Source organism: Colius striatus, chromosome 1 (genome assembly GCF_028858725.1).
Source record: "Colius striatus isolate bColStr4 chromosome 1, bColStr4.1.hap1, whole genome shotgun sequence".
In the NCBI taxonomy this organism is placed as follows: domain Eukaryota; kingdom Metazoa; phylum Chordata; class Aves; order Coliiformes; family Coliidae; genus Colius; species Colius striatus.
The window spans coordinates 146,743,582-146,767,844 of NC_084759.1; the positions used below are offsets into that span (position 1 = coordinate 146,743,582).

A 24,263-nucleotide genomic window follows, 5' to 3' on the forward strand; every position below is an offset into this window, starting at 1 on the left:
CCTGTGTGAGGAAAAAGTTGAAGGAGATGAAGGCTAATGTTGGTAGGTCAGTGAATAAAGTCACCCCAGATGTCAGCTGGTGTGGTGGTGCTTTGCTTTCAGTGGTGCTCCCTAAAACCATATTCCTCTTACACTGGGTAAAAGCCCCTATAGCAGCTTGCGCTGCTGGTCTCTGCAGGAAACATGTTTCTTACTGTTTTCAGGCTGGGACTGTAAATTTTATCTGAAATACTTCACTGTTTTCAAGCAGAGACTGCTTTTGCTAGAAGACTTTCGGGGAGACAGGAAAGCACTAGCATTTGCAGACTAGGGCACAGGAGTTTCCTAGCATTATGCCTGCACATGCCTCACCAAAGGCAAGCATTGCATGCGGGATGGATGCATATGTGAGAGAGAGCAAAGAGAGGAAACCTGACTTTGTTGTAAAAGAGTGATATTTTTTTCTTCTTCTTCTTGTGTTTGGCACAGAAAAATGTATATTTCTCAGGAGAAAAGTGACTTCTTTTTTTTCTTCTCACGGGAGACTTGAATGAATCTCTAGGACTGATACTCCTTCAACAACTCAGATTGTTGATACAGGCCTCAGGGAGTCAGATGTACGTTACTTTAAAGCCAGCTGCTATATCTTTATATTGCGAGACAATGACCTTCATTATGTGGGAGAATGAACTACTAGAGAACATAAACACAAGGAAAGGGAAACAGGAAATTGCAAGTGGTGGGAAATTTTAAAAAATGTACCCAAAAGGATTCAATATGTGGGACCATAAAGTTTTAATATCTGAGTCCAGTTACTCCTATGTAGGTCTTAATGGGATTTAGTTTCCTTGGGGAAAAAGGAATTGCAGGTCTAAGGTGATTGTTTTGTTGGTAAATTGCTTTTTATCTGATGCTCCTGGCAGTTTGGATTCACTAGTAAAATATAATTTTAATAACTGGAGAACTACCTGCCTTGCAAAAATAGTCCAGTTTAAAGCCTAAACATCCTGCAGAAACAGTTAGCCAGCTAAGTGCCTGACCCTATTCCCTCTAAAAAAAAAAGGATTTAACTCTCCCAAACCCATTTAAATGCATTTTGAATGTAATTCTTCTAATTTCAGTATTATGTAATTTGCCTTTATACCACTTACTTGCAGAAGGAAATTGTAATACAAGGTACAAATGACCGTGAAAACACAAAATTTGGGGAACTTGCAAGAGCTCATTGCAAGGGAGGTGTGAAACTCTAATGTGAGCTGCTTGCATTTAAAAGTTTTGGTTACAAGTTGCTCAGTATCAGCAGTAAGAAAAATACTAAGCTTTAACTTTTGAGAGTGAGAGATTGACAATCTATGTTTGGTACCAACTGTGATCTACTGAAGCTGTCTGATAAGAGCACTGGAGCTAAGGAAATTGAGATCATAATCATGATTTGTCCAATGGCTTTAATAGTACTGAGGCTATTTGGGTTTTGGGATAGAGTAAGGAAATAAACTTGGTGGCTTTTCCCCCTTTCCCTCTTCCCCTCCAAACTCTTCCCTGGCCCTTTGCTGCTTGGTATAACCACTTTTCTTTAGTGACTCCCTCCTCATGGCTCAGAGAAGATTGATACATGTGCTGTTTCAGCTACAGTAGTTCTTCAGCACAGGAGGTTCAAATACAGTAAGGAGACCTGTCCTTCCAGTGGAGAGACCCCTTTCAACAGCTGTCAGTAACTGTTCTCACACTAGCTATAAGCCTTTCTTAGTGTGTGAGTAGTGCACAGAAATGTATGCATGCAGTATATATCAAACATTATCTGGCCAAAGTACTATTTTCAACAGGGACTGGAAGCTGCAGGGAAGATGCTAGATGCAGAGCTTGGTTCAAGCCAGTCATGTACTTTTTTTTCAGGCAATTATTCTTTTTACCTTGAAAGCCATTGGCAGCTCAATAATGTAGAGGTCAACGTAGTCCAGCTGCAGGATCTTCAGGGTTTTCTCCAGCGTGGGACGCACCAGCTCCGGGGGGTGGCAGGTATTCCACAGCTGGAGAGGCAAGCACAGGCTCTGTTTTGTGCAGTAGTGGTAACATTGGGCATCTTCCAGCCAACATTCCCTCCCATATACATACTTTTGTCCTTCTGACAGAGCCCATTATGCACAGTGCAAAGGAATTGTGGTCTACATCACTGTAAGACAAAGGTGAAGGGTCTTATCCTGTCCTCTGCCTTAGGCAGATGGTTGAAGGCTGGTTAAAACCAGCATCCTCACTCAGGACTGTCACAGTGCTGATCAGTAAAACCATTACATATTTGTTTAATACAAGACAGGTTCTTCTGATTTGAGTGTATTGCAAACTCTTACTCAATGAACTTAGGCAGATTCCTTTTCTTTTCTGAGCTTTCCAAGCATATGATTTCACTGGAAAATTTTGTTCCCATAAGAAGTCTGTGGTCAGTTCTATGCTTGAGGGCAGAAGCTCAGGTTATGTGAGTTAGTTATTGAACAGCCAAGAGCCTAGTACAGAGAGAATCTTTTGGTTTTCTCCTGTGGTCATAGAGCCTAAATCACTGCCTGAATTAGGGAAGTTTTGTTTTACCCTCCAGTCCTCCCCGAAAGATGTATCATCGTTTAGTTAACTGTAAGGCAGGTGTGACTAATTAAAGCAGAGACTTTTCAGCCTCTTTATTCACAACTGCTTCCTATGCCCTGAGGTTGCTATGGAGTATGCTTAGCTGATTAGTTTTCAGTACTATCTCCAGCTGAATGCTGCTGATGCAACTCTCTTGCAAGAGTAAAACCATAGCACTGCAATTAGTAACTCTTCATAAACTGATTACTGCAGTGAAAATTGACAAAACTCAGAATTAACATACAATAGAAGGTTTTAAGTGCCATTTGTTTGCACACAATAAGCCAGGTTGTTTTCTTCTTTTTTTCAGTGCACAAAACTGGCATGTGGAGTCCTGTTAAGGTTTTTGGCACCTTTATTAATTGGAAAAACCTGCTGTTTCTTGGTATGTTCATTGTTTAGCCACTTCTGCCATCAAAACTGGCAGCCACCAGACACCAAATTATAGAATGAATTTGAGATATGAAACACTTGAATTACCATTTTCAGGAGAAGATAATGATTATGCATGTCAAAGAACATAGCCTGGGTAAATTTTAAGATAGTTTAGATATTTGGGTTTTTTAAACCAAATTATAGTTATTCCCCAAGAAAACAGTCTGCTCAGTTATAGAATCATGATTGGAAGTGACCTTAAAGATCATCTATTTCCAATCACTCTGCCATGAGCAGGGACACCTTCCACTAGACTAGGCTCAGTTCCCCATCCAGTCTGGCCTGGAACACTGACAGGGATGGGGCATCCACAGCCTCTCTGAGGAGCTTGTTCCAGTGCTTCACTGCTCTCACAAAGAACTTCTTCCTAATATCTAGTCTAAACCTACTCTTAGTTCAATGCCATTATTCCTCTTATCAACTGCTCAGCCAGCAGAGGCAAGGAAATGTTATCTTGAAGTTCAGTTGTACTCAGAACAGCACACCTGACTCTGCCCTAAGCTGACAAACCAAACCAGGATTTGACACCTGGAAATTCTTATTAGGCCTTTCCCAGCTGTATGTTTCAAGGCATGAAGAGTTCATGACCACTAGACAGTGGTTACACAGGCTGAGGTGTACTACAGCAAAGGGACAAGAGTCTTCCTCTTGGAGTTTAGCTGTTCCACTGCAATTCTTAAAAGCCTGTGGTCTGTGTGGGGTTTTTTTGGAGTATTTTACGTGGAAAAATGAGATTTTTGGATTTAAGTACAGGTAAGGAAATTATTCTGTATACCCTCCATGTTTAGTTTGTTTCATTATTATGTTTTAGAAACCCAGTAACCTGAGGTATGTTGCTAGTTTAGAAGCAGTTTTTCCAAGTGCTCTTTCTAGCTCTGTGCTATCGAGTTCATTACTTGCCAGCAAATATACTTCCCTTAAAAAAAATGCAGAAGTTCTAAAGAAACAGCCTTTAGAAACAGCAGACATTTGTGCTATGTCAATACGTAGATGCCATGGAAACTTGAGTTTCATAACTGTTTTTCATGATTTGTACAAGTTATTGTATTATCTACCTAAGTAGAACTCATGTAGACACTTGAGCAGTCAAAGCTGCCAGCTGGCTTTGGCGGTTCAGGACACCACATTTCCTGGAAATGTTACTTCTAGTTTAATGAAAGAAATATCCTGGGATGAAAGAGGAGACCAAAAAGGTCTTGCTATATAAGCCAAGTGAGATGTTGGCAGTTGATATAAAACCTCTAAAATTTCTGGATGCTGAGCTGCTCTGCCTGATCAGCCAGCCAACAGCAAGAGCCAAGTGCAAGTGCTGATGATTTCAACTGGCAGATGCAGCCTGACTGCACCAAGGACTTATTCCGGTAACACTGCCACTCAGTGTGCCTGTTCCTGTTGGTCCCTGCTGATGGACCAGCCTTCAATTTGCATCATCTTTGTTGAAGATGATGGTCTGCATGAGGGGCTTGAGTCTCAAGGGCCCTGGGAATTTCCAGTACTTCTGATTAGAAGGCAGAAAAAAACCCCCAGTGTTTGTTGTGCAGACTGGTTCCAAGAATGGTCTACTGTATCTACCCTTTTTCCCAGAAGATGCAACAGTTCATGTCAGTCAGTTACTGATCAGCAGCTGATGTATCTGTTGGCTTGATATTTGCCTGTAGTTCATAAGATATGTGAGTTTGTCAGGTAAAAGCTAAAAATACGTAAGCTCGCAAGGCAAGGGACATTCACTGTCATTCCTTCTAGGAAGTTCAGAGCTGCTTTCAGTGAAACCTATGAAAATTCTGGATTCTTATGGATTGAATTGATTGCAGAATATTTTCCACTTCTGCCTTTGAACCTTTTTAAGATTATAGAGGTGATCTGTATCTGCAGAGATGTTCTAAACTATCACCCTGAGCACCTGAAGTTTCATCACGCACAAACAGGACACAATAGAAAGATAAATCTACTTGTGTCCCTTCTCACAATCACAAGGTAGGCTGGAACCATAGCCATTGACCCTCGTGGTACTTCACTTTGCAGTCCCGTGGCTTGCAAGATCTGCAGTTTAGGGAACAATTCAACTTACAAACAAGAAATCAAAGGTAGTATCACATATGGCTCAATATGGTTCAGTGTTTAAGTACTGATTATCAATGAGGAAAATCATCTAGTGATTAAATCAGACAACTGAATATAGAAAGGCTTAGAAGTAAAGTAAGTGTGGAAATCTTACCAAGAGATGTGCTTTCACAGAACTTAAAGGTTTACATGGGAAAATGAACTGAAGGGGAAGCAGTTGGGAAAGTTAAAAGACTCAAAATTGTTAGGACATTGAGTTCTAACCTTTTGGCACAACTTTGTGGTTTTGATTTGAAATATTGCCAGTAATTTGCAGTAATGAAACTATAAAACAGTTGAAACAAAACATTTTGACTGATCCAAATCAACCTCTTTCGCATGTGAGAGACTAAGAGACTACCCTGATACAGGTGGAAAATTTGAGGATGTGAGGCTTTTCGCAGGATGGCAAGGTTTTTACCAGTAGAACCAAGCAGGGAACTTGGAAATAAGTTGCATACTTTACAGACTGGAAACTGTTCTACTTGGAAATTGGTCTGTAGCTACTGAAAATTCACTTGATCTGCAAACTACCCAATCTAAACCAGTTTCTGAGATCATAGAGCTTAACTAAACTGCTCCCAGTAAAACAGGTCTTTTATCTCATGGGATTTTTCACTCTAAGAACCATGGTGTTTATTTTCCAGGCTGTTGAGTAATTTTTGTGGATTATGTCTTATTTGGGAAAGGAGAAAGGGAAAATATTATGCTGATGTGTTTGAAGAAGCACTGAAGGAAGGGGAACTTGAGGACATAAACTCCATTAGAAACTTGAGAGGTACCATGATTTTTCTGGAGCCACACGATCCTTATTCTGCCATGTGAAATGAGCTCTCTTTTATACCTGGGATATAGTCACTGTTAGTTGCAACAGATTTTGTCTGACACTTCATTAAACAACCAAATTCGTTCTTCTAGGAGAGAATCAACTCTTACAGCTAAGACAAAAACATTAACAGGCTCGTGCATTACAGGATACTTGTTGCTCTAAAGCAGAAGCATGATGACATGTCTCCAGATAAGTTGATTCATCATCCTAGAACGTTTTAATAACAGGTGATACAGTAACTAAGGGTGTAGCTTGATGAGTAATTTTCTGGCAGTAGTACCCATATAAGCTCTTGCTGTTCTCCCATACACAGACACTTGCATGCATGTGCTTGCTCCCACCTCTTTCATTGTGCAATCTCATGACAAACCTGTATGTGGAATTGGTCTAAGAGAAAATAATTTGCAGAACCATTGTCCATATTGGGCTCAGTGTGTGACTATATCAATGTGCATGCCAGCACAACATGTGGGACAGTAATAACTAACACAGCATAGTTGAGTGTAGCAATGGTCTGAACTTGGCGGTCACCTACAACACAAGGCAGAGTGGATCTTGTATGGTTCCTGTTGCAAACAGAGGTTTAAACTGAGAACAGCAGTGATTGCTACACTCAACAGCAAATCTAGTGCTCTTAGAGCATTATGATAATGCTAGGAAAGAAAAATAAGGTATGTTGGATCTGGAAGCATGCCAGATGTTGGCTACCAGCATTCTTAAGAAAGGCCATTCACAGAAATCCTGGATTTAGTGTAAATAATCTCAGCACAGGTTCTCACCTTGCCACAGTAAAAAATGTCTTCTCTCTTGATCTTTCCTTCAGCAATCTTCTCCCGAATAGCTTGTCCCACTTCATGCTCGTTGAAGTAGACAAAGGCACCGTCTATATGGCGGTAACCAGTATCAATGGCAATCTTCACAGACTCCAAACAGGAACCTTTGGGAGTCTAATGGCAGAAGAAAAAACATAAACACAGTCTCAGTCTCCTGCTTGCCTCACCTGCAGTCCTAGAAAGTCCTTGAGATATGCACGAGGTTCATGCTGGAGTTCTTCTCATTTAACCATCCCATACCTTCCCAGCCATCTCTCCTTCAGCTTCTGAATAAAAATGTGCTGTGCACTTTAATACTATCGTGAACATGGAATTAGACTAGAAAATGAGCAAGGCAAAAAATTCTTTATGTGAGTAGAACTGAATATATTTTATACAAAAAATATCTCATAATTTCTTATGTAGAGAGCAAGGGCTTTCCTACAACAGTTGTTTGACAAAATTACTTACTCAAATGGTTGAGCTGAGCTAGTCAACCATCTGCCTAGTCTCTGCAGGTTCGAATACCTTATGTCCCAGTTGAGCCTTCAGCAGAACAAGAATTTGGATTTGACTTCTTCATCCTCAAATCAACTCATCATTGGTGGTATTAGAGTCTGAGGGGTTATAGCTCAGGACTTTCTACTTCTATCACAGTTCTGGACAGCTGCTTTACAATGTAGCTGGGAACAAGTAGATGCTTTAGTGTACATTTATGTACATCTTACTGCTTCAGTTTAAGATGACCCAAAAAAACCTCTTAGTAAGTCAAAGTGGCATTTTTTTAGTACTCTGTGCTGCACTTAATGTTTACTCATCTTTGCTGAAATTCAGAGTGAGCTTGTTTTTTCAGAACAGTCATATTTTCCATTAGCCAATGTGGCAACCAAAACACACGTAGGCAAAACCAAGCAAAAAAAACCCCAACCAACCCAAAGCATTAAACTGGTCACTGAAGTCGTTGGAGTGATCACTGAAATTGTACTGAAAGCTTCTCATTGCCACACTTTTTATTAGAGGCAACGTTAAGTGGTGGTGGTGAAGGGTTCTCAGCAATATGTGGCAACATGTAACAACACTGTTCTCCCACCTTTTTCATAGGTATTGCTCTGCTGTGAGAGACATTCAATGTGTCTGAAAGAAAACTGAAATAGGGTGAGTTGATCTCCTCTGCTGCTCTCCTGTCTGCCAGCAGCAAATACTGAGAGGTGAATTTTACCTCCAAGTGAGGGGCCAAGACCATGCTGCTTGTCCTATGGAGAGAACAGATGCCAGAGACACCTGGAAATGAGACAGGGTATGAAGAGAGGATGTCAAATCTGTTGATGCCAAGGAAAGACAAGAAGCAGGACTGGCAATAGGTACTGTTGGGATGGACCACTTTTCACCACTGCCATCAGTTGCCCTTTTACAGCAGTCACTGGCTTGGCTGTCCAGCCATAAAATAAGTACCTACTCTCCACCACATGCTGAACTAGAAGGTCTAAAAGTCATAGATGCTATGTGATGCTGCAACAACTAAGGACACTGGTCGGCCCTTCCACATTCATTGAAGAAAGATCTATGAAGGACTGCTGAAAATACATGGCCATCATCCCCTCCATCAGTCCCAGAGCTGTGGCCTGGTGTTAGATGATTCTGGGGTGATGGAACCATATCCTGGGCTTCTTGCTCTTCTTTTCAGTGTCTCGCCTGGCTGGCTGCTATCGTACATGACTGGAGCATGGCTTGGGGGACTTTCTGCTCCAGCATGCAGTGTCCAAAGGATGCTTAAAATGCAAGGCAGTTACGTTTGCCCTTACTTATTACAGATGCAAGTGAGGGCTGAGAGGCAAAACAGCAGCATTTGGCAAGCAAAAATATTTACAACAGTGACAATGCAATATTGTCTGCTTAATTGAGAGAGACAATAAAATACTTGGTTGAAAGCTTTGCTGTGTTCGTTGTGGAAGCCTCTCAAAGGCATGCTTGGCCACTGCCAGGGCTCTGTCCTAGTTGTTAGGAGGATGTAATGAAGACCATGGCAGCTAAAAGAATTTCAGGCACAGTCAGTGGCTAGTTTTCACTTGGAGCTTGTCGGGCAGTGTTACAGAAGCACGAGGCATAGAGCAGTAACAGACGCCAACATGTTAGTTACTTTGTCCTTACTTGAACCTGCAAGGAAAGATTTGAGGAAGGCGGCAGGCAAAAAAGCTCTGACACAAGCACTACAAGCCTGCAGTTACTGCTGATGGCAAACTCGGACTTCTCTCAGCAATGGACTGCACAAGGCTGTAGTGACAGTTGCAAAACTAAGGCTGACAGAGAAATGAAGCTCAGCTTCAAGGTCTTGAGAGCTAAAGTCCAAGTGATGACAAGCTATCCAAAAGAGCCATGTATTTTTTAAAGTGCAATTGTTGTGTTGTCTGTGAAACCTGTTTTTTGAAACAGAGTGATTTTTAGATCACTTCAGCCTGTTTCACTTCTAGCATTCAAATGTATGATAACAGAACATTTATAGTACGGTGATGCATTACCTTTATACATTTTTAGAAAGTAATGTTTGTTCCTTAGCTATAATGAATGTTTTCTGCTTCTAATCAGTGTGCCCTGGAAATATGCTAATCGATCAAGGACCTTTGTTTTGGAACTGCCATTTTATAACCACTTTAGAAAGATTTTTAGAAACTTGGGGTTTTTTTAACTTTTTCCCTTTTGTGGAAGAACCTGAAAATGTGCTGTGGGCCTGATCCTAGGATTTTCTTTCTGTTGGTGCTCTTGAGAAACTGCATGAACATGGCTTCCAGTAATTCCTGAAGACTAAACCCCACCAAACAAGGAAATTTTGGTTATTGAGTTACATCTTTTCTCAAAGACCGAGGTCAGTTTGGCCCGTAACAAAAGCAGAAGGAATAGATGAAGAAAGGTAGAGTCTCATATATAGGGAATGTCATAAATGTAGACTAGTGAGGTGGGTGGAATAGAGGAAAATGAGAAAGCTTGCAGTTACTGCAATTGTCTTTGTCTGTATCAGTTCAGTAGAGCCGAACTTCTTTGTATTCCTTAATCCTTTGCGTGGACTTAACACATCTGTATATGTAATCTCGTGAAAGACTCTTCCATCTCAAGTATTAATCTTATTCTTCAGGGACTTGAGGCTTTTTTTTGCTTTGATTACCAATGGCCAGAGATGGGTTTACATTAAACACTAGAAATGTTGTCATTGTGCTAGTTCATTTAGTCTGATGTGATGTATTAGTTCTGACAAATTCCGCTCTAAAGTACTTCATATAAAAGTGCAAGACAACCCAGGGAACAGTTTGTGGAAAATCCTGCCTCTGTTGAATTGTCTCAGCTGAAGACCTGGGACATCTGCAAGCCTGGAACATACGCATAGACAATATGTTTATTTTTATTCTAATAGACAAATTATCACTTCTAGCATTTCACATATCTAATGCATCCAAATCCTGGAGTAACAGGCTGTGGTAAACTGTGCTGATGAGTAGCACAGGCTACTCATGTTGTGGTTTTGTCACTTCTAAGAAGCATTGCCGTGTCATATCTTATTGCATTGTTTCCTGACAGATCATATTAAAGCTGTATGACTTACATCAACACTGCTCATTCATCTTTCCATCAACAATGGCACAAACCTGGATGTTTCCCCTCTACCCTGCTGCTCAGCCTGAGGCATCTTAATCTCTTCTGTCTTTCATGAAAATAAAGTCTATAACTAGTAGCAACCAGATCAGAGACTACCAACTGACAACCAAATTTTATTTAAGTGCAGGTTGAAGTTTGTGAGATCATTGTTCTTGTGTCTCATGGTGTTGTATGAGGGTTGGCACTTCAGTCACACCAGCTGCTGGAGCACTGCCTGGCCACAGAGCAAACACCTTTACCAGGAAAGATAGACCTCCTCCTCCTTCTTACTGCAGGTTATACTCACTAGTGTACGTTGTCTAAAATGTAGTTGCCTGTCCTGTTTACTCATTTCAGGTAGGCCTTTATTCTTACATCACTCTCAAATAAGCAAAGCTCATGTTTAGAGCAGCACAAATGCCAGATGAGGTACTGAAACATCTCCATGCTATAAAACTTTGTGCTTTGTTGGTAGTAACTTGGGACACTTTGGCCTTAAGACAAATCTTTACCTCTTTATTGCTTTTTATTTAAGTATAAGGGAGAGTTATGTTTGTTCCTTAGCTGTAATGAGTGTTTCTGCTTCTAATCAATGTGCCCTGGAACTATGCTACTTTGATCAAGGACTGTTGTTTTAGAACTGCCATTTTATAACCACTTATACACTGTAAGTCAGATTTTTATCTTCAGTGCTCTTGCAATCAGTCACTACTCTGTGTCAAGAAAGGTATTAAATTTGTCACATGTTTTATGATAAAAGGAAAACTGCTTGGTTGAAGCACTCAATCACTAATAACTCTTTCAATAGCATCTAGGTTATTTTTAAGATCATAGAGTTTAAGGAAACAGTGGATGCAATTATTCTATCAATCAATATCTTGTAAACCTGACGATTTACCACCATGTGTGACAGATTAAACCAGTATCCATTTCCTTCAGGTTCTATGGTAATTAAATCTGGCAGAAGGGCAGAGACTCCAGACTCAGATTTGCACCTTCACTGGAAGAAAGGAAGCAGCAATTTGGCCCTGTCTCCATAGATGAAAGAGCCAACTGGACAACTAACATGTTTTGTGAGCCTGAGAAAACAATATACTTCATCAGTTCTGCCCGTAACAGAAAGGGTCTGATATCTTTTCCCTCTGAGACCATTTGTAATGTTTATTCCAGACACTTTCCATGATGTTCCATTTTGTCAAATGCTGTTCTTCATACCACAGAAAACACACAGGTTCAGTTTTGTTCATGTTTACATGTGACAAAGCCCCAGAATATTCTTTGTGTGTGCATACTTATAAATTTTACTGTTCTATCTCAGGTAGGATAGTATTTGCTTGGTAGTGTAAGTAGTTGTCCTGCTCAGTACTGTTATTTAGTGTTGCATTTCATCTGTCCTCCAATTCTTTTACTTTTTCTTGAGCATCCTTTTCTGGTTAGCAATTTCCATCAGCGTTGCAGCTGATAGAAATTATGGTTACCTCCAAAGACAGGACACATTAGTAGCAGATTGTAATCCTGCAAAACCCCCATTAACCAGCTACCTTCAGTATTGCTTTTATAAGTGCCTTAACATCACTATAGTAATTTATTCTTTATTAGAGCATACAGTAGAGGAAAACAGTTTGACTCAGGCTCCCAGATTCTGTTCTGCCTTGTTCCACTATGCAGCTTTACAGAGCTGCATCAGTCTCAGCAACATGTGAGAGCAGAGGAAGCACCACTTCAAGGAAAGAGCTGTTTACCTTAGTGCTGAGCACCTCACACGGTTAGTGCAACAGCATCCAGTCCCTCAGCTGGGAATAATGATCCTGCGAGGAAGAGCTTGAGGTATTGGGAAAGACAGGGCTATCTCTTGGAAAAATCCTAATTGAGCTGCAGCTGAATTACGTAAGAAATCCAAACTGTGGGCTAAGTGCTGAAGTCCTAATCTATAATTTAAGATGTGAAGCTGCTGTTTAGGAATCTTAGTCAGCTAAATAGAGGAAGGAGAAAGCAGGTACATTCCTGGGCTCAGAGCCTCTTTCGCCAAAGCTGGGCACTCACACACAGATTCTTATGCAAGTTTCTAGAAGCTCAATTGCGTATTTCCATTTGCCTGTTTTCTGAACAAAATGTCAGGTGGACTGACTTAAGATGTTAGGAACAGAGAGTTGAAAACTTGTACTGAAGGCAATATGGGAAAGCACAGGTTGAGTTTACAAAGCCAGAGGATATGAGCCACATGAGAGTACATTCTTAGAATTGTTTAATCTTGAAAAGAAGTTGTACTGTACACCTCTTTCTCAGAAAACACAACTGCCAACACATCCCTCTTGTACACAGGAAAATCTGGCTTTCATTCCCCGGAAGCACTGGCAGCCACCATCCAGGAAGCAAAACCCAGTAAAGAGTTCTCTCCGCAAAAGCAAGCAGAGCTGAGGCAGAGAGCACAGCTGAGAGCCACGAGTTGCTATGCTTGCCCAGAGCTTTGTTTTATGTTATGCAGCATGTTGCCTGTAAGTGAAGGACAGTAAATGTGCCCAGAGAAGGTGGGTGATGCTTGCTGCCTTGTGTTGTGCTGTGAATGACCGTCAACAAGGGGTGCCTTCCGTCTCTTGCCTGATGTCCTGTCGGTGGCCTGAAGTGTGCGGTTTGATTGCCTGTACAACCGAAATTAGATTGCATAACTGCAGATTTAACATTTCTAGAATTCCTGTGACATTGTTATTCTAGGATTTAGCCAAATCTGTCTTCAGGAAAGCTTTACTATTGTCACTGGCAAAGGCTGCTGGAGTTATTTTTACCACTTGATTGCAGAATCCTCAGTTTTAGGATCACTGCAATTTTTCACTTGATGCAAATTCGCTTAATGCAAGCCTAAGCTAAAGGGCTGCCATGACTCTCTGTTGGCAACTAGAGCATTAAAGGAAACAAGGCAAATGATACTCACACTGGGTCCCATGCTTGCAGTGCAAGCAGGGTAGACCGGGACAGTTTCCTGAAAAGCTGGACAAAGCAATAGCCAGCCAGTCAGCCCTCCAAAGCATGGATCTAACTGGGCAGATGCTATCAAAATACCCCTCAGACAAGCAATGTCATTCCAGGGATGTGGGAGGTACAAGGGGAAGATAAAGCACCAGCTTGTGCAGTATCAGAGGGGAAAGAAAAGGTTGCCAGTAGTTCTTCTACTTCATTCCCTAGAGTTAGAGGGGAGAGGTTTCTGGCGGCAGTTCGAAGAAGTGTTTGCAAAGGCAAATGTAAAACTTGGGGAATTCCACCACCTAGTTAGCTGAACCAACAAGAGCTGGCTTCGATGAAGCCCGGAGAGGCACTTTCTGCACAGCATTTTCAAGTTTTGACAAATGTGGCCTCCTAGGTCAACTGAAGACACAACCCAGATGTTCGCTTGCCACATGAGCTGTAAGAACATGCTCACTCTGTTCTGCAGAACTGCAGGGAATCAGGGGCATGTGGGAGTGCACAGCTGTATTTAACCTATGGAGTCAGAGGTGGCTTAGAAAACGGAGGCTTGTCTGAAAAACTGGGCTCTAAATGTTCTTGCCAAAAAGGGTATCTTTCAGTTGTGTTAATTCAGATTTCTCACTCGTAGGGATTCAGTTTTTCCCCCTCTTCAGCAGTGCTCAACAATGCCAGTGATTCTGTGTCTCTTCCGTAAAACAATCTTCACAAGTTTTATGTACATAGGAGGGCTTCTCCCCTAGCTCTTGAGAAGTGTTAAAAATCCAGCATGGTTAGAAAGCCGGAGGAAAAGACAAAAAATTGTAATTTTTTTGGTGTCAATATTTGTCCTTGATATTATTGCATTGGTAACAGCTAGCTTTGTATTTTTTGGAAGAGGGGTATACAGAAACAGCTAGTACTTGTCACTGCAGTACACAGCTATGGAATGGAAAAAGTCTGCTTTCTGTTTGGTTACTTTTCAAACAAGAATCTCTACGACTGGCTTTGAGTAGCGCTACTGTCCTAAAAGCTTTATCTGGATTAACTTTCTATTGGTTTTGGATCTGGGCTGACTAACCACAATTCTACCCTATGTCACAGCCAGACATGTAGCTCTTGCTGGCGTCTGATATCCATCATCCAAAAGCTGTACCGACTCCCAGGCAAAGTTGTCATCTCCTAAATGTCACCTTGCTCTGGGAGCGTTTTCCTCTGGAGTGCTCTCGCGGTGTCCAAGTCCGCGTGTGTCAGTACCGTGTTTGAGAGCCAAGTGACGCAGTGCCAGGTTGGCTGTAGGAGCCAGCCCCTCTGTTTGGATTAGGCAGGCATCGCTGCACGGGGCCAGGCGATTATCTGGCTGTCAACAGTTTCTTTAGTAGAAGTCCTCCGCTCGGCAGCGGCATACGTCTCTTGGTCCTGGAGTAGCCCAAAAATGATTTCACGTAGCAGCTGAGACATCAACATAGTTGGAAGTACTGCCTTTATAAAGGTTTTTTTTTCAAAGCTTATAGTTTAAGGCATACCCAGGTTTGGGGCGAGGGTGAGGGGTAACTCTCAGCACAATTCACTCCTCAGAGCAAACTGAAAAAAATCCACCTTTTTCCAGGACTCGCACTTTTGTAGCCAATTTGCTCAGAAGTCTTCCATAAGTTGATGAACTTTGTAGCTAGAAAGTTAATCTTTCGTTCACCCTCATCTACAAGGCTGGGCCCATCCTCATCAGGAATTTAACATGTTTACCATTTCAGTAGATGTAGCTTTTAATCTGCCACACATGATTAAACACTAATTGTGTTCATAGCTGGAAAAACCACAAAACCCGTTGGCATGAAGTAGAGATTAGTCATACTATCAATTTGTTTTCTATTAAGCTTCAGAATTCATAGAAATGAAGAACCATGGAGATTTCAGCAGAGGAGATGCATGGAGGTAAGTGAATGTTTCTGCAAATTCAACAGTCTTAGAGGCATGGGCTTTATGAAAATCAAAGTCATAAGAACAAAGCTTGTGTCCTCAAGAAAGCTGCATGCAAAAATCTTTCCTCTAGCTTGACAGAGTGGTAAGTCATTTTGTCAAATCCAACTTCAAAATCTGACTTTAACGGTTAAAGCACAGTTCTTTCACAAAAGCTAGGAGTTTTTGAGCCTGTCACATTTCAGAAAAAGGCAGCTCTCTTTTCTGATTACCTGTTTTTTCTAGTTAGGTGACTTCATTTTCCTCTCTTAATGAGATAAAGATGCAATCTTACATTTATGCAAGTGAAAAATGTTCCATTGTATAAGATGAGATTAGCAGGGAGCTAGCAGGAATTGCGGCGTCAAGAGATGGTTGCAGGCAGGGGAGGAGAGGTCATGGCTGAACACCAAGAAGACAGAGTGTTGAAGGCACAGAAATGTAAAAAGACTCTTTGAGCGGCAGAAGGTAAAGTTGTATGGCAGAAGACAAAAAGTGAATGGAAGATAAGCTCTGGTTTTGGTAGGAGTAAATATGCCGTTAAAAAAAATAAATGAAAGAGAACTTTAAAATGCATCATGCAACATCGAAGTTATTGATGAAAGCAGAATTTGTCCAAGACTCCTTTTGATTTAATGCATTCATTTTGTTTGTATCCTGACTTATTTGCTCAAACAAGTCCAATCTCTTAAAGCAGTGCCTTAAATGTTCCTTTGTTGTCCCTCATCCTCTGGCGTATTGGCCATCTCTGCAGCAAACAGCAGGGATGGATTAAGACAATAGTACAGCCCAGAGTAGCTACAGTTTCTTGAATCCTCATGCAGGCTCCTTCTCCAGCTGTATTCTTACTTGCAGTGCTTTTGACCATGGTTCCAGCAAGCTGTTATGCTCCTGCCTGAGAGCCATGTTGTTCTGCTGCCTGCTAAAAGCTGACGCCTGCTACTGCACTACCTCAAGGCATCTGGGGACCAAATACCAATAAATCCTGCCTTTGTCCACTCTTGGCAACTGGATCTTGCCAGTAACTGTGACTTTGTTGAGGAACGAGGGGTAAAATCGGAAAGATCAAGCAAGGAGAATATCAGTACCAGGACACCAGCTATCGAAGGAGGGGGATGTCATCTGCAGTTTGTGGGAACAGAATTATTTGAGTACGGTTTAGTCCTCCAAGTGTGAAACTAACCGAGTCGTGACTTTGTGGCCAGATCACTCACTGACAGATATATGGTTTTGGCATAAATATTGATCAGTGTGAAGGCTACAATAAGAGTTTACTAACAGGCAGGCAAGGAGCCATCTGGGCTGCATAGCAGATCAGGCAGAGTTCTCTTCCCAACCTGAAGTACCTCCTTCCCTTTAACTCGTGCCTAAAGTGTACAGATCTCGGTTTGGGGGTATGGTTTAGGATATTCTCAGAGACCAAGGGAACACAAGGCCACTCTCCAAAACATCTTGGAAATCCCAGCCCTGAAAGGCTGTGTGTTGCTATGTGTCAGCCAGCTGTGACTCTGCTGCTCCAAAGCGCTCCTTGAAGTCAAGAAGAATTAGTAACACATGAGGTAATGCCACTGCTTAAAAAGCAAATGGCTTGAGAAAGGCAGTGGTGGCTACCAAACGAGATGTAAAAGGGCACAAAGTCCTTTGGAAATACTGATGAGGGTGTATGGCCCAACCACTTTAAAAATACTGTTTGGCTTTGTGAACTTCCTTCACTTCTTAAGTTCAGGTCCAGAGCTGAATATCTCATCTAACTGGTCCCAGCTCTGTTCAAATTCAGGTTCCAAATAGACTTTATAGAGAAAAAAACAAGGCAAAATCATCATCTGGATTCACAAAGATCACTTCATTACAGAGATATCTTCAGACTCAACTCTTGTTGACTTCAAACGCATCTTCATGTAACATTGTTCACGTTAAAAGAACCGCAGTATTTGCTGTATATATTTATTTTAGTAGCACGTTGTGGGAAGTAAGCTAAGGCTGTAAGGACACTTGCATGTTGGGGCAGTTCCTGCTCTTGCCACCGCCTCTCATCTCTCTCAAGAAAAAAAATCTAGAAGCTGAGTGGGAGGTTTACCGCAGGAGGAAGGCATGGAGAAGGAGAAATTTGGAGGAGAGAGATCAAAAACTGGAAGGCTTGAAGCTTTGACCCTGTCTTCAGAGATCCCAGATGTCACTCCCTCCTGGGACTTTCAATACATGATCTGTTTTGTAGCTTTAGGCCAGGTCAGGTGACTTTCTCTACAAGCTACCTGAAGTCTTTGCTGTCTCCAGAAGGTCATGTTTCAGAAGCTGGTGATGGCCAGGAAGAAAACAGGGCATTAAACTGTGTGTAACTTACTGCAGCTCAGAGATATAGACTACATTATGGGGGCAAGTTACTTAATACTTCTTTTGTTTTAAAGGTAGCTTGCAGCAGCTCCAAAAGCAGGTGGACTGCAGCAGAGATCAAGCCTGTGCCATTAAGAGTAAGAGAAAGAATTTGTGCACTTGCACCCTTATGAAGAGAGCTTTTTGGTGTAAACCATCCTACAAGAGCACTAGGGGCTGTATGCCTGTATAACGAAAAGTTACTCTCTTCAGTTTCTAGCTTGGGTGTAAAAAGTAATTCAGAGTGCCAAGACAGTGTTTTTACTTATCCAAAACAGATTTTTTTTACTTGGTCACTCAGATTGGGTATGGGAGCCCTGGATGAACTTTTCCTCTCTTCGATTAAAATCTGCAATTTCTTTTTACACAAAATCCAGACTGTCTGGGCACTCACAAGAGTTACTTTGTGGTAGCTAAGGATTTGGGGAAATGGGTCTCTCTCCCTCCTGGCTGGATGCCACACCAAGTTCTTCAGCCTCCAAAGCTGTGGGGCGGCTGGGCAGCGCACTTTCCCATGGGAAGGGTGCTCCTTCTGCTTCAGCCTGTACGTGTTTCTTCTTGCTTCTCTCTAGCTATCACATACCCCCACAATCATGTTATTTCCCTGGGCTATGTGTTAAATGAATGTAATCCCTGGAGGCAGAGAGGGTGACTGAATCTGGTTTCCCACCACCCGTGTGGATTCCTTCACCAGCGGGCTATTCAGGGAAAGGCAACTGCTACCTCCAACTGCTTTAATAATCCTTTGATTCCTCAGCTTGTACTGCCAGTGCCCAAAATGAAACGCTTTGCCATTTGTTTTGCCTGAAACTATTTCACAAAACTGCTTCCAATTTATGAATGGATTTGGCTACCTCAGAACCTCATTTTTAGCGAAGTCGTAACTTGCCAAAAACCCTCACCCAGTGCTATTTTTGAGTGCTTTGCCCAATCTTATGTTTCAGAAGCAGTGCCTGTGTACGCTGTGGTTGCTACAACCTTCCCTGCAAGCCCTCTCCTCCCTCAGTCAAAACAGGAAGGCAGGAGAGGAGCTGCAGCCAAGGCCCCTTGACCTTCCAAGGAGACGGCGAGTATTTATGTGGAGGCACTGGGCTGATGATCTTAGCTGTGTTGACAGGGATAAGTTATAAAGTGAACAGGCATAAGTGCAGTCTAATGAGGCATAGGATTTCCAGGATTTAGGAGTGTTTTTAGCACCTTTGCCCTTTGAGTCTGCTTGTCCCCATGCCCCATCTGCTTACAAATGGGTACCAGTACCACTCTCTGGGCTGTGCTGGGAACAGAGCATCGATATTGGAAGATGGTGGGAGATGATCTGGCTCTACTGCAGTGTGGAGCCATGCCGCTGGCTCATCAAGGGGGTTATCGTCCTCTACCTTTTTTGCTGGGGCTGCTCTCTCCCTACTCTCACCTCCCCCCTCTCCACCTCCATCTATTTAATACCCCAGAGAATTGGGTCAACGGCTCGGGGGCCCGCAGGGAGGGAAAGCTGGACACGGCACATCTGCTGGAACCTTGGCAAGGACACTCCTGTGTGCACGGGGCTTTGCCAGGAGGATCCACAGAGCCAGACAGAGGCAGAATTGGACTCAAATTTTAAAGGCATCTGGAGGACCTCAATAATCTGGGTTCACTGCTCCTGTAGCAGTTCCCTCCCAGAACCACGAGGAAAAGGGATATTTAGGGAAGGGAAAAGAGCATAGGGGAAGGAGTCAGTAATTGAGATTTTCAGTGTTTTGTTTGAGTCCATCCTTGCTAGGATAAACAGCCTAATTTATGTAGGCAAGTCTATAGTACAGCTTACATATTTCCTTCCCTGTGTGAAGAAGAACGCAAAATCAACTTCAATGCACTGAAATCTGCACCAAAAAAGGCAAACTAAGCCTTTTTGCTGTACAATTATTACCTTCCCTTAGAAATAAAGATAGGAAACACCAATTAAAGCAGAAAAAAAAAAGCATTTCTAAATGCTTTTCTTGCTAAAACCCCCAAATTTATCACCAGTTAGTTCTATGACCCAGTGAAGACTCCTTTCTGTCTGCTTAGCAGGTGAACTGATAGCAAATGGATTCATTGCACTTTATTGCTGCACTATGAGAGTAAAGCAAAAAAGAAACACCCAAGACTGCAAGATCAATGCTTTCAGTCTCAAAGAATTAGCTGAATTCTTGCCATCCTGACCTCTATCCAGCAGAAGAAAAAGCTCTCTTACACCTAGGGAGAAAGACTGTTCAATTACAATTAATCTCTAAAGGTCCCTTCCAACTCCTACCATTCTATGATTCTGTGAATCTGATTATCAAATAGACCTTTTCCATAGTGGTCCAACTCTGCTCCAGTTGAGTGATCTGCTTTGTTGAGTCAATGAACTTGTACACGGGACCAAATTTTGGTTAACAGATTTAGGGTGTTTTTTGTTTGGTGTTTCACAACTGGAGAAGCATGGCTTATCTCCCAAAAGTTATCTTGGGGAGAACAATTAAGTTAAGACAAGCAAGGCAAGCTGCTGACACATTTTAGTTCTGAAGACACTGCTGTGCAGTTTCTGCAGACAAAGCCCAAAACACGAAAGCTGGCCTCCTGCCTCTGTTTTCTTGTAAGCGACCGTCAGCGAAACAGATTCCCCTGCTCTGTGGCTAACGAGATCTGTTTGGCTTGCTTAACCAGTGAGCGCATTCCTGCACTTCAGGAAGAACACTCTGGGCTGGTTTCAAGCTACTGGGCTATGGTGCGAGACTGAGAAAACAGATTTGTTTTAGCCAAGCTGCTCTGACATGGAGGTGTCAGGGTGAATAACCTTTGAGTAAAAAGAATAATCTGTTTCCAAGAGCAAGATGGATAATCTGACAAATTAGTGGCTCTGCATTTTATATCGAAGCACAAAATAACTAGAAGTCATGGAGCTCTGACTCATGAGCAGAAATAGCGTGCTGGGGATGGCTGGCACCGGTGCTACCACCAGCTGCCTGCCCTCACTGTTGGAGAAGGGGTGGCTCAGATGCTGCTGCTTAAGCAATTCAGCCACAAAAGGCTGCAGCTAAGCATTTTAAGGGAAACATGTTAGTGCTAGTTTGTAGTCTCACTTGTTAAGATAAACCTTGAAATTGTCCTGAGTTGCCACAAAGCCTCTCAGCTCTCTAGGCAGGAGAAGCAGGATAGAAATCTTGGCAGGCATCTCAGTGGAAGATGCACCAGGCACAAATCAGCACTTGGCTGAGTGATTTGTCCCAGCTAAGCGGCACTTTGATGCCACAGCAAGGTGTTGGTAGAAGCTCTCCATCCTCTGATCAGCAAAGCAGCTTTTCTGAGATGGGTAAGCTTTAAATCGTGACCTAGTTAAACATCCTGTCCCATCACCAACCAGTAGCTGCAAACAATTCTGCAACAAATCCTGCAGCACCCTGCCACGTTGTTTCCCCAGCTGCAACTCTGTGACAAGCATGCAATCCTAATCCTAGTGTCAAGCTTCAAACCCAGCTCCTCCAAATGAACATACAGTGTTTCACCTGGACTTCGGTGAACATGAGACTTTTGCAAGTGCCTTATCAGTGCCCGTTTCTCTACCTCTTCTCAACTCCTCCTCCCACCCATAACTTTCTAAACATGTTTATCGTGTAGAAAGACAGCTCAGAAAAATCAAACTCCTACAAAACGGGGAGGAGGGAGAATGAGTGGTTTGGTGTATGCACCCAGCCCCAGTGAGGGTGCAGTTACATAGCAGCTTCAATTGCTCTAAAATGGAGTTGCCATAGTAATGCCCTGCCTGCATTGTCCTGTCCTCTCCCCCCCCAACCCCGTTCTGTCACCAGAAAACAAAGGAGGTACATGCAAAGAGCAAAAAGCCACTACCCGGGGCCGATTTGGCTGGAAACCAGCCTAAAAAAGATTCATTTTGGCTAGCTGATCTCCATGCAAAGGCTCGCTGTCCACCTCAACCCGCAGGAGGGCAACTAAGGCAGCAGGATTTTGCGGGGCTGGGAGAGAAGGAGTAGGACTGTTGCTGCACTGATTTTGGACATTCGAATTTCTGCAGAACGAACTTTTAGCAGAGTTACAGTATTGCTGAGAGGCTGCCTCTGAAAGGGGAATCCCATCTGCCTCCCCTCTCACCAGTGGGTTACTTGCTGCTCTGAGCCCCTCACCTGAACCTAGCTGATGCCAGAGCATCAGGCTGCAGGCTGGAAGAACAGCAAGGCACGAGCATCCCTTGTGCTGCCAGACTAATTTTTCTCAACTTAAAACTATTGTAAAATTGCAACTCGAGGACTGAGGGCATGATGTACAAAGTCTGGAAAGAGAATGCTTCAAGTTTGCTGAGAGCTATATTGTCACTGAATTATGCAACATTGTGCATTGCTACATTAAAACTCCTGTGAGAGAGCTTAATTTTACTTCACTAACCGTTGTTCAAAGAATGCACTAGCTGAAAATATCTCCAGAAGCTCTAGTAACGTGGGGGACGGTGCACAGCCTCTGAGATTGCAGATTCCCACCAACTGTCCCCATGTAAACCTGCACAGTTAACCAGGGAGATCTGTAGCTCAGGGGATTTCCTACACGCTGTCTGCATCACTCATGCTCTGCCTGTGGCATGGTTTATTGAAGATCTTCAAGGCTGTTATCAATATACCACAGTACTATTAGTGGCTGTTAAATGGCGTTAATCAAGAGTTTTCTTTAAAAATATATATTTTTAAATACCTTGTGGTATGTTGAGTCATGTACACAATATTGCATCCCAACTCTGATACTATTACACAAGAAAGGTCCTGGCTACCGTATCTCTTTTCCCAGTCTACAAACAAACAAATAAAGAACGAACCGCGGAAAGATCAGGCCATTTAGGAGAGCAAAAGGCAGCAGCTAGCGAGCTGCCTCTGTGCGCTCAGTCACGCAGAGGAAAGAAGCATCAGGTGTGCTTGCAAAGCCTCGGTGCAGCCGACCGAACCAGCAGCAGTTAGCTGGGATGCCTGGCCGGGAGACGCAAAACCGAAGGATGCAGGATATTTGAGAGTGGTTTGGCGGCTGGCAGTCAGCTGTGGGAGCCGCAGGAATCAGGATGCAGGAATTTGGGTCTTTGTTTCAGGAACATTCCTTGGAAAGTGTCGGGGCCAGCTGCGAGACGGTCCGAAATCCCTCATCTTATCTGCGCTCGGCTCAGGGGGGCAGCGGGGCCGGCTCCGGGAAAGTGGCGGCACCGCGTCCCTCCCGCCCTGCTCCGGGCTTCCCGGGACCGATGGCTCCCAGCCGCCCTGCCAGAGAGCTCGCTGAGTGCCACATCCCCGTCCCAGTGACTGCGGCGGTCCCGGGACTTGCACCGGCCCCGGACCCCAGACCGCGGTCCCCGGAGCGGCGGCAGAGCTGCTGCCCGCGCCCCCGCGCACCCGCCCGTGCGCCCACCGGCACGGCCGGCAGCACGCCGCAACCTGGGACGGACACTTCGCTTTGTTTCCTCCCCACCTTCTCCTCCCCTGCGCGCCGCTCACTGCCCGTAGCGCTCACGGCAGAGCTCAGCCTCTAACTTCGCACGGGGAAAAGAGCAAAAACAGGAGGAGTCGGGAGGGAAGTATAAAAAACTCCCCGGGGAACAGGCGAATAGCCCCGGCTCGGGCGGTGAATCTGCTGCTAGGGCGGCCGGCACCTGCCCCGCCAGCGCAACGGGTTGTCCCGGCGCCGCCGGACTTACTTTCTGAGGGTCGGCGTAGGTGCCCAGCCCCAGCAGCGGGATGCTGTTCCCGTCGTTCAGCGGGATGCGGTGGCTCTCGGCTGTCAGGTTCATAGTGCCGGCAGGTAGGGCCGTCCCGAGCCCGGGGCTGCCTCCTCAGGGGCGGGAGCCGCCGCTCCGCAACCAACCGCGGTCCCTGCGCACCGGCACCCACCCACCGACCGATGGACCGATGGCGTCTCTGGAGGGGTCGAGGTACGGACTGCCCGCTCCCGCTGGCGGGGAGTGCCTTTTTGGGGGGCTGAGCCACGTGTGGCAGTGGCAGCCCTGCACCGCGCACCGCCCCGCTCCGCCCCGGCACCGCGGACCCCACGCACCGCCCCGGCCCCACGCACCGCCCCGGCCCGGCCCACGCGGACCCCTGCGCCTCGGGGGCCAGGACGGGATCCTGCCCGCTGCTGGAGAGCCACCCTGCATGGAGATGCTGGTGAGGGGTCCAGCCCCTTCTGCGAAGTGTCTGCCCTGACTTCCCCCCAGCAACAGGGTATGAGCTTCCCACGCTTTGGGGTGGCGGATCTTGGAACTTTTCTCACAGAAATGTAACCTCCTTGTCAAAACAAAAAAAAGTCCCCTCAAATTCAGGGTTACCGAGGACACTTTGCGTCCTCTCGGGACAGCTTCCAGCTCTCCTTTCCAAAAGCGGCAGGCCACAGGTTGAAAACCACTGCTGTAGGGGCAGGGAAGGAATGAAGAAAATCCCAGGCAGGAGACTGGTGAATAGTTTCTCTGCCTCAGCACAAGTCACAAATTACAGTGAACCAGCTCAAGTTCCTTACCATCTGGTTCTGCTCCACTGTGGAAAAAATATATTGCCCATCACTGATACCTCAGAAGGGGACAATGTCCTCTGTGAAATTCAATGCTGTCCTTTCTGACTCTCCTA

The 24,263-nt window shown here is 44.0% G+C and overlaps 1 protein-coding gene across 1 annotated transcript in view; it reads right to left on the bottom strand.

Moving 5' to 3' along the window:
- Positions 1 to 23,597, bottom strand: part of AKR1D1 (aldo-keto reductase family 1 member D1) — a 35,408-nt gene extending 11,811 nt beyond the window's left edge. Inside the window, exons 1-3 of the mRNA XM_061988903.1 lie at positions 23,342 to 23,597; positions 6,736 to 6,903; positions 1,890 to 2,006 (exon numbers count right to left, since the gene is read on the bottom strand). Coding sequence (XP_061844887.1) covers positions 1,890 to 2,006; positions 6,736 to 6,903; positions 23,342 to 23,434 — 378 coding nt within the window. The 5' untranslated portion in view covers positions 23,435 to 23,597. The remainder of the gene's footprint in view (positions 1 to 1,889; positions 2,007 to 6,735; positions 6,904 to 23,341) is intronic.
- Between the last annotated feature and the right edge of the window lie 666 nt (positions 23,598 to 24,263).